Source organism: Platalea leucorodia (assembly GCF_965183815.1).
Source record: "Platalea leucorodia genome assembly, chromosome: 6".
Taxonomy (NCBI): Eukaryota; Metazoa; Chordata; class Aves; order Pelecaniformes; family Threskiornithidae; genus Platalea; species Platalea leucorodia.
The window spans coordinates 54,410,566-54,423,324 of NC_138828.1; the positions used below are offsets into that span (position 1 = coordinate 54,410,566).

Sequence of the window (12,759 nt, forward strand, 5' to 3'; positions counted from 1 at the left end):
GACTTTCTTATCTATTTTTTTAAACTATTATTATTATTATTGAGAGAATACCTTTAGCTGCAAAACAATTTTTTGAATCTATGCAGGACTTGGGGGATTTTGTTTTCTTGCCAGCGAAATTGTTCATCGCTAATGTCTTGCGCTCGCAGGGTGCTAAATTAGCTACCAGAGTAGGCATGACGGGGAAAGGCTTTTATCATGTACTATTCTCTTCAGTTTGAACACATTTGCTTGAAATTTGCTGCATGATGCTGTCCAGGGAAGCAGGATTTTTTCTGGGGATGCAGCGATTTGCCGGTTTCTGAGCTTATTGCAGAAGAAAAAATAATCTTTAAACTGAGTGGATTTTTTTTTTTTTTTTGCTGTCTCCTCCTTTCATTGCCAGAGGACGCGAATCTCTTTCACCAGAGACGGATCACCTGTCGCTTTAATCCTTAAGGGAGTTCTTTTTAAAAAAAAAAAAAAAAAAAAGTGAAATATTTTATTTATTTATTTATTTATTTATTTATTTATTTTAACCGGTGGAGGCGTGATCGCGGAGAATGAGACTGAGGGGAGCTGCCGGGGTTTGGAGGACAAGGCTGAGTTTAGGCTGGAAACTGAGAGACTAGACTCCCCCTCCCTTTTTTTCTTTTTTCCCCCCTTTATTTTTTATTTATTTATTTTTTGGCACAACTTCCCTAGTTTCCCCTCCGCTCCGCTCAGTTTCGCTCTATGGACCGATCAGCAAACCTGGACACGGAGGAGCTCAAGGTAGGCGACCCGCCGGGTGCCGCCGTTACGATTTGGGTTGGATCCCGTCCTGCCCTCCCCGCCGCTGCCGCTGCCTGGCCGCGGGGGCGGGGGCTTGCGCGGGGCGGCGCGGTGCGGGGCGGTGCGCGGGGCTCCCGCAGCCCCGGGCGGGGGGCGCGGAGCCGGGCGCAGCCGCCCCGCGGTGGGGGGAAGCGCCGGAGGGCAGCTGCCGGGGCCGGGAGCGGCTTCCCCCTCCGCCTGCGCCGCCGCGAGCATCGTCATAGTAGTATTAATAATAATAATGATGGTGATGGTCATGATGGTGGTGATGATGGGGATGGTGCTGCCCGTGTGCTCTCGGCGTTGCATCAGCACTGGGGGCAGCGCCGGGCGCAGCAGTCATCTCGCCCCGGGAGGAGGCGGCAGCGGACCTGCGGGTTTCCCGGCAGAAGTTGCCTCTGAAGCCTTCCTCGCCTGGGCATCTCCTCTTCTTCCTCCTCCTCCTCCCCTCGCCGCTGGGAGCGAGGGGGACCCCCTCCGCCCCCGGCGCGGCGCCCGGGTCCCCGAGCCGAGGAAGCGGCGGCGGGGTGCGGGGCAGGGGCTGCCAGGTCGGCCCCCGGCTCCGGGGCCGCTTGAACAATAAAACTTTGCATTAGGACGGTGCAAGTGTGAGGATTCCCCCCTCCCGCCCCCCCGGGCAGCTCTGGCTCCCTCCCTGCGTGCCTGAGAGCGCTGAGCATGCTCCTTTGCGGAGATGGAGAGCCTGCCCACACCTGCTGTTAGACCCCCCAGCCCTGAGCGAAACTGGGCTATAATAATAATATAAATGCCTCTATCCATCTATAGAGGGGTAAAGAGGGTAGGGCGGGGGAGGCAGCGGCGAGGGGGAGCGGGGCATGGGGCGAGCGCGGCGGGGCCCCCGGGCGGGAGGGGAGCGACGGCCGAGCAGGAGCCGGAGGGGCGGGAGGGGACACGCACCTCGCCGCGGGGGTGGCGGAGGTACAGCTGCACGGCTAAGGAAGCGATGGGAGAGGAAGGGGAAGAGAGCCTTCCTCCCCTCGCCGTACGCACAGCCATCCTCGGGACACCCACTCAGGGCGCCGGCTTCCTCGCGACGGAGGAGGGCTCTCCGTTGGGGAGGTAAACTCTGGTGAGCACTGAAGTGCTGCCGTGGGCTCCTTTCCTTCCCTGACAAGCCAGATCTCAAAGTACTTCAGCATACTTGTCTGTAAGACATCAGTGAATAAATAGATTCACCTCTCAGTCTTGCTTGCCACTGCTGTAAATCCCCTAAGGAAAGGCACACCAGAACTGTAGCACTGCCTGGGTATTTGATGTGACGGAAGCGCAGGACGGAGAGGGTAATAAAACAATTGCTTGCTTGAGAACCACTGATCTTCATAGCGCTTCAAGTACTGCCACGCCGCGAATGCTGCCTGCCGGAGCTGGGGAGTCCTCTCCCTCCTTCCTCAGCCTTTCCCAGATATACAGGAGACAGCTGGTGTGGGGAAGGCAGGAGCCGAGGCTTCCAATTAAGGGGGAAAAAAAGTTTCATTTCAAGGGTCTTTAAAGAAAATATGTTTATGCTAAAGGGGGACAGAACTTCGCAGGAATTGTCCTTAAAGCCTGAGAGGCACGTCCCGCTGCGAGCGGGGCATCCAGGCGCAGGGCTGGCGTAGAGGAAGGGGCTTCCATTAATCTCGTAGTCATCCGCGCTGCAATTAAGACTAATGTTGCAGCGCGTACAGGCTGAGCGACCTTGAGCAAAGCAGCATAGCTGAGAAGTGGCACTGCTCCTAAGCATCAGCACTTTCATCTCTTTCCCCCTCCCCCCCCCCCCCCCCCCCCAAGAACGAGAAGAGCGTCAAAAGGAGGCATTTCTGTAGATACTGTTAGGATCTGGGCAGCTCCCTGGGACGAGCCCCTTTGGCACAATGCTTTTCCTGGCTTTCCCAGGTGTTTTATTGACGCGTGGCTGCCGGGGAGTGATTTCCAACGCCAGGAGGGTGCCGCACGGAGCGGAACCGGGGGCGCTGCCCGGAGCGGCCGCGGGCGGCTGCTCCACCCCGGCCCCGGCCCCGGCAGGGGTGCTGCGGGCCCGGCCGGGAGCCCCGCACCCCCGGCCAACGCAGCCGGGAGGGAGTTCCCACCCTAACAGGACTCTGTGCCAAACAGTAATGCAAAGCAGCCGTGCATCTTGCACCAGCAATTTTGGATTTTCCTGCAGTGCAAAGCGTCCAGCCACTTTCCCACCAGCAGGAATATAAGGGGGGCAAAGCTCTTGGGGACTAAAGCAGTTCCCAGCTGGTGACCTTGCTGTAGTTGGGCACAATAAAGAGCACCTCCAACACTGCTCTAAGTCATGAAGAGCTTTCACCAATTTCTGGCTAGTCTCAGGAGAGCTTGAGTCATTTCATTGCTCCACTCCTTCTCCCTTGGGCCAAGGCAGTCCCTTGCCAGGCCAAACGGACGGAGTCGGGGCGTACAGTCAGCAGGCAGCTGTAGGTCCTGAGGTGTTGAGCTCGCGCGCTCTCACATCGCACCGCGCGGAGGGCTCGTGTGAAGAATGTCGAATATGGTAGCAGGGTATCATAGCAGAACTTACCAAGAATTCTGGAAACAGGCTGGACGCTCTTTCATGACACTGGATTTCTTCCATTATGACAAATGAATACCAGTAAACATCAAAAAGAATAATGATAACTTCCCTACAAATACTACGAGTCAAAAGTGCTGGCTCTAATGATAATATGTAATAATGATATTGGAAATATATACTATGCGATAGATAAAGCTTTTATATGTCTCAGATTAGGCTTTAAATATAAATTTGAAATCTGTGTGTTATTTATTGCACTGGTTGTAATGAATTCTGAATTATATATATAATGATGTATAATGAATATACGTTTTGAAAGGTCATTTTGTGAAAAACTGAACAAGTATCATGTGTGCAACACCTGCTAATGAGGCTAGGTGTGCTTCCCCTTACTAGTCCATGCACGAATTCCTGATGAAACAGATCAGTACTGAAAAGAGGGACTATTCTTCCAGAGATTTTGAGCTGGTTTTCCTTTTATCTGTCTCATTTTCTGTCTCAGATGCATACATGAACTTTCCTCTTTTTTTAATTCACAAGCCTGTGGGGATTTTGTTTTAAAGGAGTAATACTGAAAACACAGACTAAATAATTCTGTTGTAGTTGCACTATAGTCTTGGGTTTAGTGTTTTGAAGCACTTTCTGTTTCCTGAAGTATATGTGATTCTCTATACCTACCTTTTGAACGTACATGAAACTGTAAGGCTGTGTGAGTATTATGTATTTTGTAGGGCTTTGTAATTTGTATACGTGTAGAAAATACAACAAATTAACTTACAAACTTTGCTTTTAATGTATTCAAAACTTATGTTGATGCATTTGTATTTAATTGCTTGAAATTGTCCGAGTTTGGTTTGCAAAGAAAGGTGGAGAGGCCTTTGTGTTTGCTGGACTGCTGTTGACTTGTGATTTTCATTGACACTGGATAGGTTGTTACAGATTTTGTCCTTCACATTTGTCCAGTCGTTTGACATACAATTCCTTTAACATATATCACAACCATTTCTCTTATGTTTGTTTAGTAACCACAATTTGTGTATGGTCTTAGATAGTGGGAGATAGTATTCCTTGTAGTCTGTAAAACACTCTGATACTTTTCTGGAGGAAAGTTGGTTTGTAACTGAATGTATGGTATCAGTGAGATTATTAGCATGATGGAATTAAAAACATCCTGGAAAACATTTCTTATTACTTGAAGGTGCTGGTTCAGTGAGAATTTTTCATTACAATCCCACAATGTTATTTTTAATAGTGTGTTTAAGTGCCTTGAAATTATCACTTTTAATATGCAAAAAATGTTAAACATTACAGTATTTCTGAATCATCGTGTAAACATTAGCTGAATTTCTTTATTCAGTTCATGAGAAAATATTTATAGTCTGTTTACAGTTCTACATTTCCTGGTGATATAAAACTACTTACTTAACATCCACATGAAACTGGTCACAGATGAGGTTTTGCAATAACAGTCTTCCAGTGCGGTTTATATAATTTATGAAATATTTGATAAAGGAATTCAAACAAGGAAACCACAAGAGTTTAAACAAGAGGTTGATTCAGTAGTTTTGTGGTCTTAAACATGGAAGTCACTTCACTATTTAAATTAACAGGAGAACTAATACCCGGAGGAATTCTGTAATTTTTTTTTTTTTTTTTTTTTTTTTTTTAAAGAAGGAGCCAGAGAAACTCATTTGCTTGGTGTGGTGTGGGAGGACTTTTGATGAGACTAGGTAGGTGGTTATATTTCTGTTTTAAGTTGGTCATTCCATAATGAAAAGTATAGTACTCTATAACACTCAACATATTCTTATGAAAGTCTACTTCATTTATTCGTGTCTCTGCTTGGGACATGGACGTCTTAGCATGGATACTAAGGGATTTGTCTTTTTAATGCAAACCCTGCCCTCTCCTACCCTTCTCTACCTATGTCCCTCCAAGAAACTGTCATGGTTTACTAGGGCCCTATCAGCCATACTCAATAAAGACAATTAACCTTTGCATTCACAGTCAGAGAATTCAGCCTTTAAACCATTCTTCATGAAAGGTCAAGCTGAAATGGTTTTAAAGTAATATACATGCAAATTCCTTTTCTTTGTGTTCCATTGTGGGATTTCCTCTCCGTCTCCCAATATGTATAAGGACTAGACATAGTCCAGGAGGCTGGAGAGAATTCTATGCATAAGATAGAGTTGTTCAACAGACATAGAAAAAAGGTCAAGACAACAGCAGTGCTCTCAGTATACACTTTAGAAATCATTCCTGTACTACCACTACCAAGAAACAGTACTAATGTGTGGCCGAGCTTTTTGACATTGTACATTACAGCCTTGCTAAGCTCAACACTCTTTAAATGGAAAAGACATCAAAATCTGAAGGCTTGGTTAAAGGGAAAAAAGCACTTTATCTTCCTGTTCTCCATGGCTTTGGGGATAAATATTGTTGTGTTTTCCTCTGCCACCATGTTGAGTACTTTAAAAAAATAGATGTAAGAGGTTTACATAAAGGTAGGCAACACATTTCTTTTTTCCTCAAATGGAAAAGGTTAGTGTGTAAGTTGTTTCTATAGGTCTGAATGTAAGACTTGGAGACAATGTATAACTCATGCTAGAGCCTTTCAAAGATAAATCAGTCTAATGTGAAGACATATTTGGAAGTCCCAGTCATGCTTTCTTAGTATGTCCCTTAAGCTTTTGGAGATTGATTATTGCCTTCCCACGTTCCCGATTAGGCCGTGAGCAAGACTGTTTGTAAGGTATTATGTCGGAAATGTCACAAGAGACTTTTCCTGTGAAATCATTTTGCCTTGTGCTTTTTTATGTAAACCTTGTAAATCCATGTCCAGCATAGTTGTTTCTACATCCTCTAAGGATCGAGCATTCCAAAGGACAAAGATAAGGACTCAAATACAAAAAAAAAAGCACGCACTGAATTACAAATAGACTCTTTTCTCACTTTGACATGGAAATTCCAGGGGCCTCTCCATAGGGAAAACACTCTTATTTTCTTCTCTCTTCTTTTGAAAGAAACCTGGAGAACATGGCTTAGAAGTTATGTCATTGTCTTTTTAAATACTATGTACATTTAAAGACCTTACAGAAACCTATGTAACGTCCTGTTGTACTTTAGGCTGCAGCCATATATAATGCCATTGTAAAGCCAGAATTAGTTAACAGTCCAAGAATGAAGACTGACATTTATCTACTAAGCCATCAGATCCTTTGCTAATTCTAAGATATTACATGTTAACTCTTTGTTCCACAACAAAACCCCAAAGAAAGATGTTGTGAGGTTGCTATCCACGAGCACTGGGTTTTGTTGCTTGTCACAGGAAGGAATGTCTGTTGGTTAAGCCACAGCAGTGAGATGCAAAATGTGAGATGCTTTATTCTCAGTTAGCAGTATTACTGCAGCTAATCACACAAGGCCAGATTTACAGAGGTACTAAGCAAGTCAAAGCAAGCTTGTGCTGTTCAACAACTTTATTAAAAAAGTGTTGTGTCTGTACCTCCCTTCTTATACCTCTAGATAACACATTAAGTAGGATTGTGTGATTTAACTCCTGTGTATTTGCACTGCTTGAAAAGTACTAGATGAGGACAGAGTATCTTTCTGCAATTTTAAATTAGCAGTACTTTGTTAAATCAGTGCAGTTACATCAGTAGATGTACATCACTGATACGTCTAAAAATCAATGCCACAAGCAGTGGAATGCCTCAGGCATAAAAATCTGGCCTTTAGCCATATTTCTCTGTTTTATCAGTCCTCTTCAGTTTATCTGGGCAGCATAGTCTGGAATTTATAGGTTCCACCTTCCTGCTCCTACAACTCTTGAACAGACAAATTATGTTAGTAAATGGAGGCCACCACTGCTGAAAAATCACTTCCTTTCCAGTTTGTAAGAAGGCAATTTTGTACATTTAATGAAAGCACATAAACTGAAAACACAATTAATTTGAATTTGTGCTTTCTAAAGATATTGTTCTTTGTACCATGATCCTGAGTATGAAAATGTGTTGTTACAGCATTATGGATTCTGCATAGTTTTTTAGGCTTTATCACCTCTATCAGGGTAGTGCAGATTGTTGAACCAGATCTACATAGGTATTTTTGCTACTTTCATTCTTCAAGATCAGTGTGGATGATACTTGTACTTCTCAGTTATGTAGGTCTTCTTCTACTCAAAATTGTTCATAAGGTATTTTGAGTTGGATTCAAGAAAGAGGAAAAACTTACTAACTTCATATTGAACACAAGCAATGCAATTGCCCTGGTTCAGTGGGTACATGGCACAACAGCTCTTCAAAATCAGTATAGGTTTTAATTCAGGAAAAGCTTTATGGAAAATCAATTTAACTTAAAATAGCAAAATTATCTGATTGGTACATTGGCAGTTGATATATTATGGTGTGTTGGGACCTGTAGCTGAGAAAAAATGCCATAAACCACTGAAATTACAGGTAACATTCTTTCCAAGTGAAGTTATTCATAATACAAAATTATATTATTTCCAGTTAAAGCTAGTCCACACGTGCAAAGCACTCCATAGATGGCTCTGCCCTTTAACTAGTCGAAGACAAGTAAATTAACTGTGTTAGAGGAAGGTTTCACATTTGCTCAACTTAGAGTTGCATTTAACGAACCACCAACATACATAAACCAATCAAAACTAAAAGTTAAAAATCTATAGAGCCTTTGCTGCTTTATAAGCTAGTACGTTTCTGCACATAGATCAACAGAGACGACAAAAGTTGAAAGGCAATCTAAAATTCCAGGAGTTACCTATAATAAAAAGGAAGATTGCCAGTTGAATTGAGCCTCAGAATCTGGGTTTTGCCTCGTGTTCAATTTAAAGCCTTGTATTGGAAAGGGTGTTAAATCTGAACTCAGGAAGGTGCCTAGCCGTCACACATCCAGCCTGCATGCTCTGTGCTGGGAGGGGGTCAGGGCTGGGTAGCCCCCTCTCCACACTCTGTCTTTCCTGATTGCACTTGTGGCTCAGGCATAAATGTGGTTTGGCTGTAAGTAGCTTTGGAAGTAGTCAAGCCATTAACGGGCTCATTATGAGAGCTTGAAGTGCTGTGCTTTCCGGGAACATGCATTATTTCCTTTAGGAGCTGCTACAAGGAAGGTGCCTACAGTGCAACAGAGGCTCAGTCCTGGAAAGCAATCCACAAAGACCCCACGTCACCCACCAGGCACTGAGCGTCTGCAAATGCCTCAGTTTTCCCTAGTAATGCTGCTCAGGCACTTCACGCTAATGAATAATGCATTTGCTTGTGTATTTCCCATCTGGACTGAGAGGAGTTTCTTAGGATTTATCCTGCTTAGGGGCATTGATATTCATCTGCAAGATATGTTGAATTCTCCTGAGGACTGTGGTCCAATAAGGGTACTCAAACAATGAATTCTTTGCAAGCATGAGTTCAGTGCACAACAGTAGCCCCAATGGCTTTCACTTGATAAATGGCCAAACGAGGTAAAAATGCCCAGGTCTTCACTTTAATGGGATTTTTTACTATTAGCTTAAACTACATATATTTTTAACAATAAAAGGTGATTGTGACACAACTTGGAGGGGTTGTTTCTATTTTGAAGAAAAGATTGAGCCAATTTTCTGTACTCAAAGTGATTGCTTGGTCATCATAGTCCAGCAGAACATTTAAGAATGTGAACCTCAGTCCAGCAGAGAAACTCCTGTCAAGGTTGCAAGGCTTCAGGAGATATGTAAGATTTCAGTTTGCATCTTTTTTTTTTTTTTTTTTTGGTGGTAATTTGTCCTGGCTAATTCAGGAGCCTACCTGCTGAGCAGGCTGGCTGTTGTAAATCCCATTCACTGGGTAATATATGTGTGAGGAAGGAAGTTGAATGATCTATGCCCCAATAAATGGCAGAGAGCATTTCAGAATGCATTACAAAGAGACGGGAAGTTTTTCCAAGAAGACTACTTAGCCTTAAAGCTGAAACTCATGGCAAAATTTATTACTTTCAATAGTTTGAAAATTAGCTGTGAATAAGTACAAACTAGGAGCCACTCACTATAAAAATACACTTCAAAATGACACAAAATCCTAATCCTCTCTGAAGTTTAGAAGAGCTCAGGCAAAAAAGAAAAAGACAAAAATTGGGAGTAAGATCCATCTGTGCTTTGTTTTGCTTGAGTCATCACCAACAGATGGCAAATACTCTGTAGAAATCACTCAGCTGACTTACTCCAGTTTGTGGGCTACCTAAGGCATCTACCCCTAATTCTACCCTTATACTCTTTGTCAGAAATTCAGTTTCCTTTGGAGGTTCAGACAGGTGTCAGCATGGAGGCTCGTGCATAATTATGCCTTAAGATACAGTACCTGTTATGTAAATATTGGTAATAATTATCTTCCTTTTTATTTCTTCTAAAACAATAGGTTTCAGTCCAAACACAAGACTGTCTAGCTGTGTCAAACTTTGTAGGTGGTTGCAAAAATAGCTAGCAACAAGCTGGTATTGACTGTCACTTCCTGTAGGACTCATGTTGACGTCTACTATTTCAGATATACTTCAGTTTAGAAATATTCTACATGCCATTTCCCAATGACTTCTGTAGCTGAGCAGACATGAGATGAATGCAAAAACTGTCTATCGTGTAGACTCATGTTCCCACTTAATCTTCATGCATAAAATTATTATTCCATTTCATCAATGTTTTATCAGATTTTCCTGAACAAGTTGGCAAAAGAATATCATTCTTCGGAGACTAACAAGTTAGTTAGTGTGTGCCGTTTCCCCAATACTGACACTGACATTCTCATTTCTGTAAGTATATCTTGTTTTCAGGGGAGTGAGATGCTATTTTTAGAATTGATCTCATACCTTCCTTCATTTCTTCCCCAACTCATTACGAGGTGCAAGTGAGTATGTGATTGGGAAATGATCTATTTGCCCAGAAGAGACCTCTACCTGGTTAAGCTCCCTATTTTGTTCAGTATTAATTTAGATGAGGTAGATAATATTCACTGTTCATGTAAATATGTCATCTACTCAGTCTACCGAGACCACTTGCGCTATTGCTTAATAAAATTATGGGTATGTGAGTAGTGTCTCTGTGTCTCATGATAAAATCTCCATCATACTGCTGACAGGCATAAAACAGAAGGCACCCTTTGCCAAGGTGCTGCCTGTCCTATTGAACTTGGACTTTTGTAAGCCTTGATCAATGAATTAATGTATCTAGTAGGCAGCAAACTGCAGCATGATGAGCAGAGCAAAGAGGGAGCACCTAGGAGAGCTGCACATAAGCCTAGTGCCTGATATGCCAAGAATTATAGATTATATTGAGTAAAATTCATTTCAGTTTTGGGCATATGCTGCTGCATCAGACTATAATGCTATTATTTTGTAATAGATGTACAGAGCTTGCCAACACCGTTTGAGAATAGCCAAGTGGAACGTAAAGATTTTAAGTTGAAAGGGAAAGCTGAGCGGTGCAATAACAAATGACAGCACAGTGATCATGTGCTGAGCTGGTGGCAAATTGAATCAAAATGGCTGTATGGTTGTCTGCACTATTGTTCGTGCTGATTCCTCACTGAGATATCCTAATTATTCACACATTTAGCACTATGTTTTGTAATTTTTTTAAAAATAGGATAACTGAGTGTTTTCTGCTCATATTACCACTCAGTAAACAATGTGTGTGTGGCATGTGCAACATTTACGTGCATGTGAAAAAAAAAAAGGTGAAATTTATTTCTCTAGGTGCTAGAAAACTGAAATAACTACGCAGAAAATTTGAGGAAACAGGTGCCTCTGGACATTGGCTTTGGCATAGGAGGTGATGGAAGCAGAAAAAACTGAGAACCTATGAAAGCAGCTGATGTTGCTATTGTCAGTATGAGTTGGATGGTGTTAAGACAGATACTGTCCTACTATCCCAATGGAATGTTACCACTGAATTGGTATGCGATGTGTGGTATGTGTTTTATTGTTTTCTGATCTAAGCATAGCACCGAAACTTGAGCTCCTGGGCACTGCAAATTTCCCCTGAATTCATGGCTGGGATCCATTTCACTTAGCTTTCACTGGATATTATTTTAGGGAAAACCTGTCCTCCTCTGTTGAACAGGTGTACTGTTCTGTTTCTCATAGTGTCAAATAACTTTTTTGCTACCTCACCCTTTAATGAAGAGCTAATGGTACTAGCAGAGACTAGCAATTACAGGTATCAATCTTGTTTCCATCCATGGAGAAGATAGCTTAAGTCTGCTCTTAAATCTAAGAAAATAAATAGACTTATGATGATGCTGTGATTTTTCTTTAAAACTGAAGTCTACTTAAATTGCAATTTCTGTGACTCTATCATCACATCTTTGTCTATGTGCATGAGGACTCATTTACATTTGAAATTATGGATTTTTTAATAATGTATCACAATGCCAAAATATTCTATAGCATTGACATGCAAATGCTTCCTGCATCTTCACATGACTCCCCCCAGATAAAGTCAGTAGCATGAAGAGGAAGGGAACAGGAGAGGATGACAAGATGCAAGTCTACTAGAAGAAGCCAGTAGCACAATGTGAGATAAATGAAGGTGTCTTCCACTGTCTTACCCAAGTCAGTGCAATACAGTTCTGTGCTTTTCTCTCACCCTTATCTGACCTGAGAGAAAGATACACAGATTGAGCCATACTTAACTTTTGTAGCAATGAGAAGGTGCCATAAATTTTAATTTTGGGGGATACGAACTCTTTTAAACCAAGATTGAAAGTAAAATGCAGCTGAATCAGCGGTAGTGCAGAGGTAGTAAGTTCTGTTGGAGGGCTGGCGGTGGGCAGCTGGTTGCTGGAGCATCTTCAATTGGATCACCACTCACAAAACAGAAGTGGGGAACCACAGTGTTAAGTGCCCCTTCTGCATATAATATTTTTCAGTGTGTGTATGCCGTGAGTTGCCACTATTCACATTATTCCAGAATTTGGCCCAAGGATCATGGTTGGTACATATTTTACACAAATTGCCTTCTTGCTGCAGAAGATTATGATGGCAGTTTTGTTTCTTGCCATTTTTAATATTATCGTTAGTTGTCTGGTTTAAATAAAGAGGTCTAAAATTACCTAAATGTTTTTTTTTTCTTCTGATCTTGTAAACTAATAAAAAATTTGTGAAAGTTTTACTATGAAAAGAATATTTCTACATGAGAAAGTCAAATACCTATTTCCACTTTGGATAAAAGCCCAGTTTCCCTTACCTTGCAATGATTTGGTGTTCACTCATATGTATTTTTACCCCAGTAACATAGAAAGAATTGTTCTTAGAGAAAGAATTTATCTGAAACAGATTTAAATGCAACCTTAGAGCACAAAAGATGAAAGAAGAAAACAGAGTTAAACTTTTAAAACAATCAATTTTATTCTGCACACAGCAATTACTTCTGCTGTCAGCGGGAATAA

At 42.3% G+C, this 12,759-nt stretch overlaps 1 protein-coding gene across 1 annotated transcript in view; it reads left to right on the forward strand.

The window, feature by feature from the left end:
• Positions 1 to 714: 714 nt before the first annotated feature.
• SGCZ (sarcoglycan zeta) overlaps positions 715 to 12,759 on the forward strand; it is a gene marked incomplete at both ends in the record, with an annotated part of 486,557 nt that continues 474,512 nt past the window's right edge. The window contains 1 exon segment of the mRNA XM_082315901.1: positions 715 to 753. Coding sequence (XP_082172027.1) covers positions 715 to 753 — 39 coding nt within the window.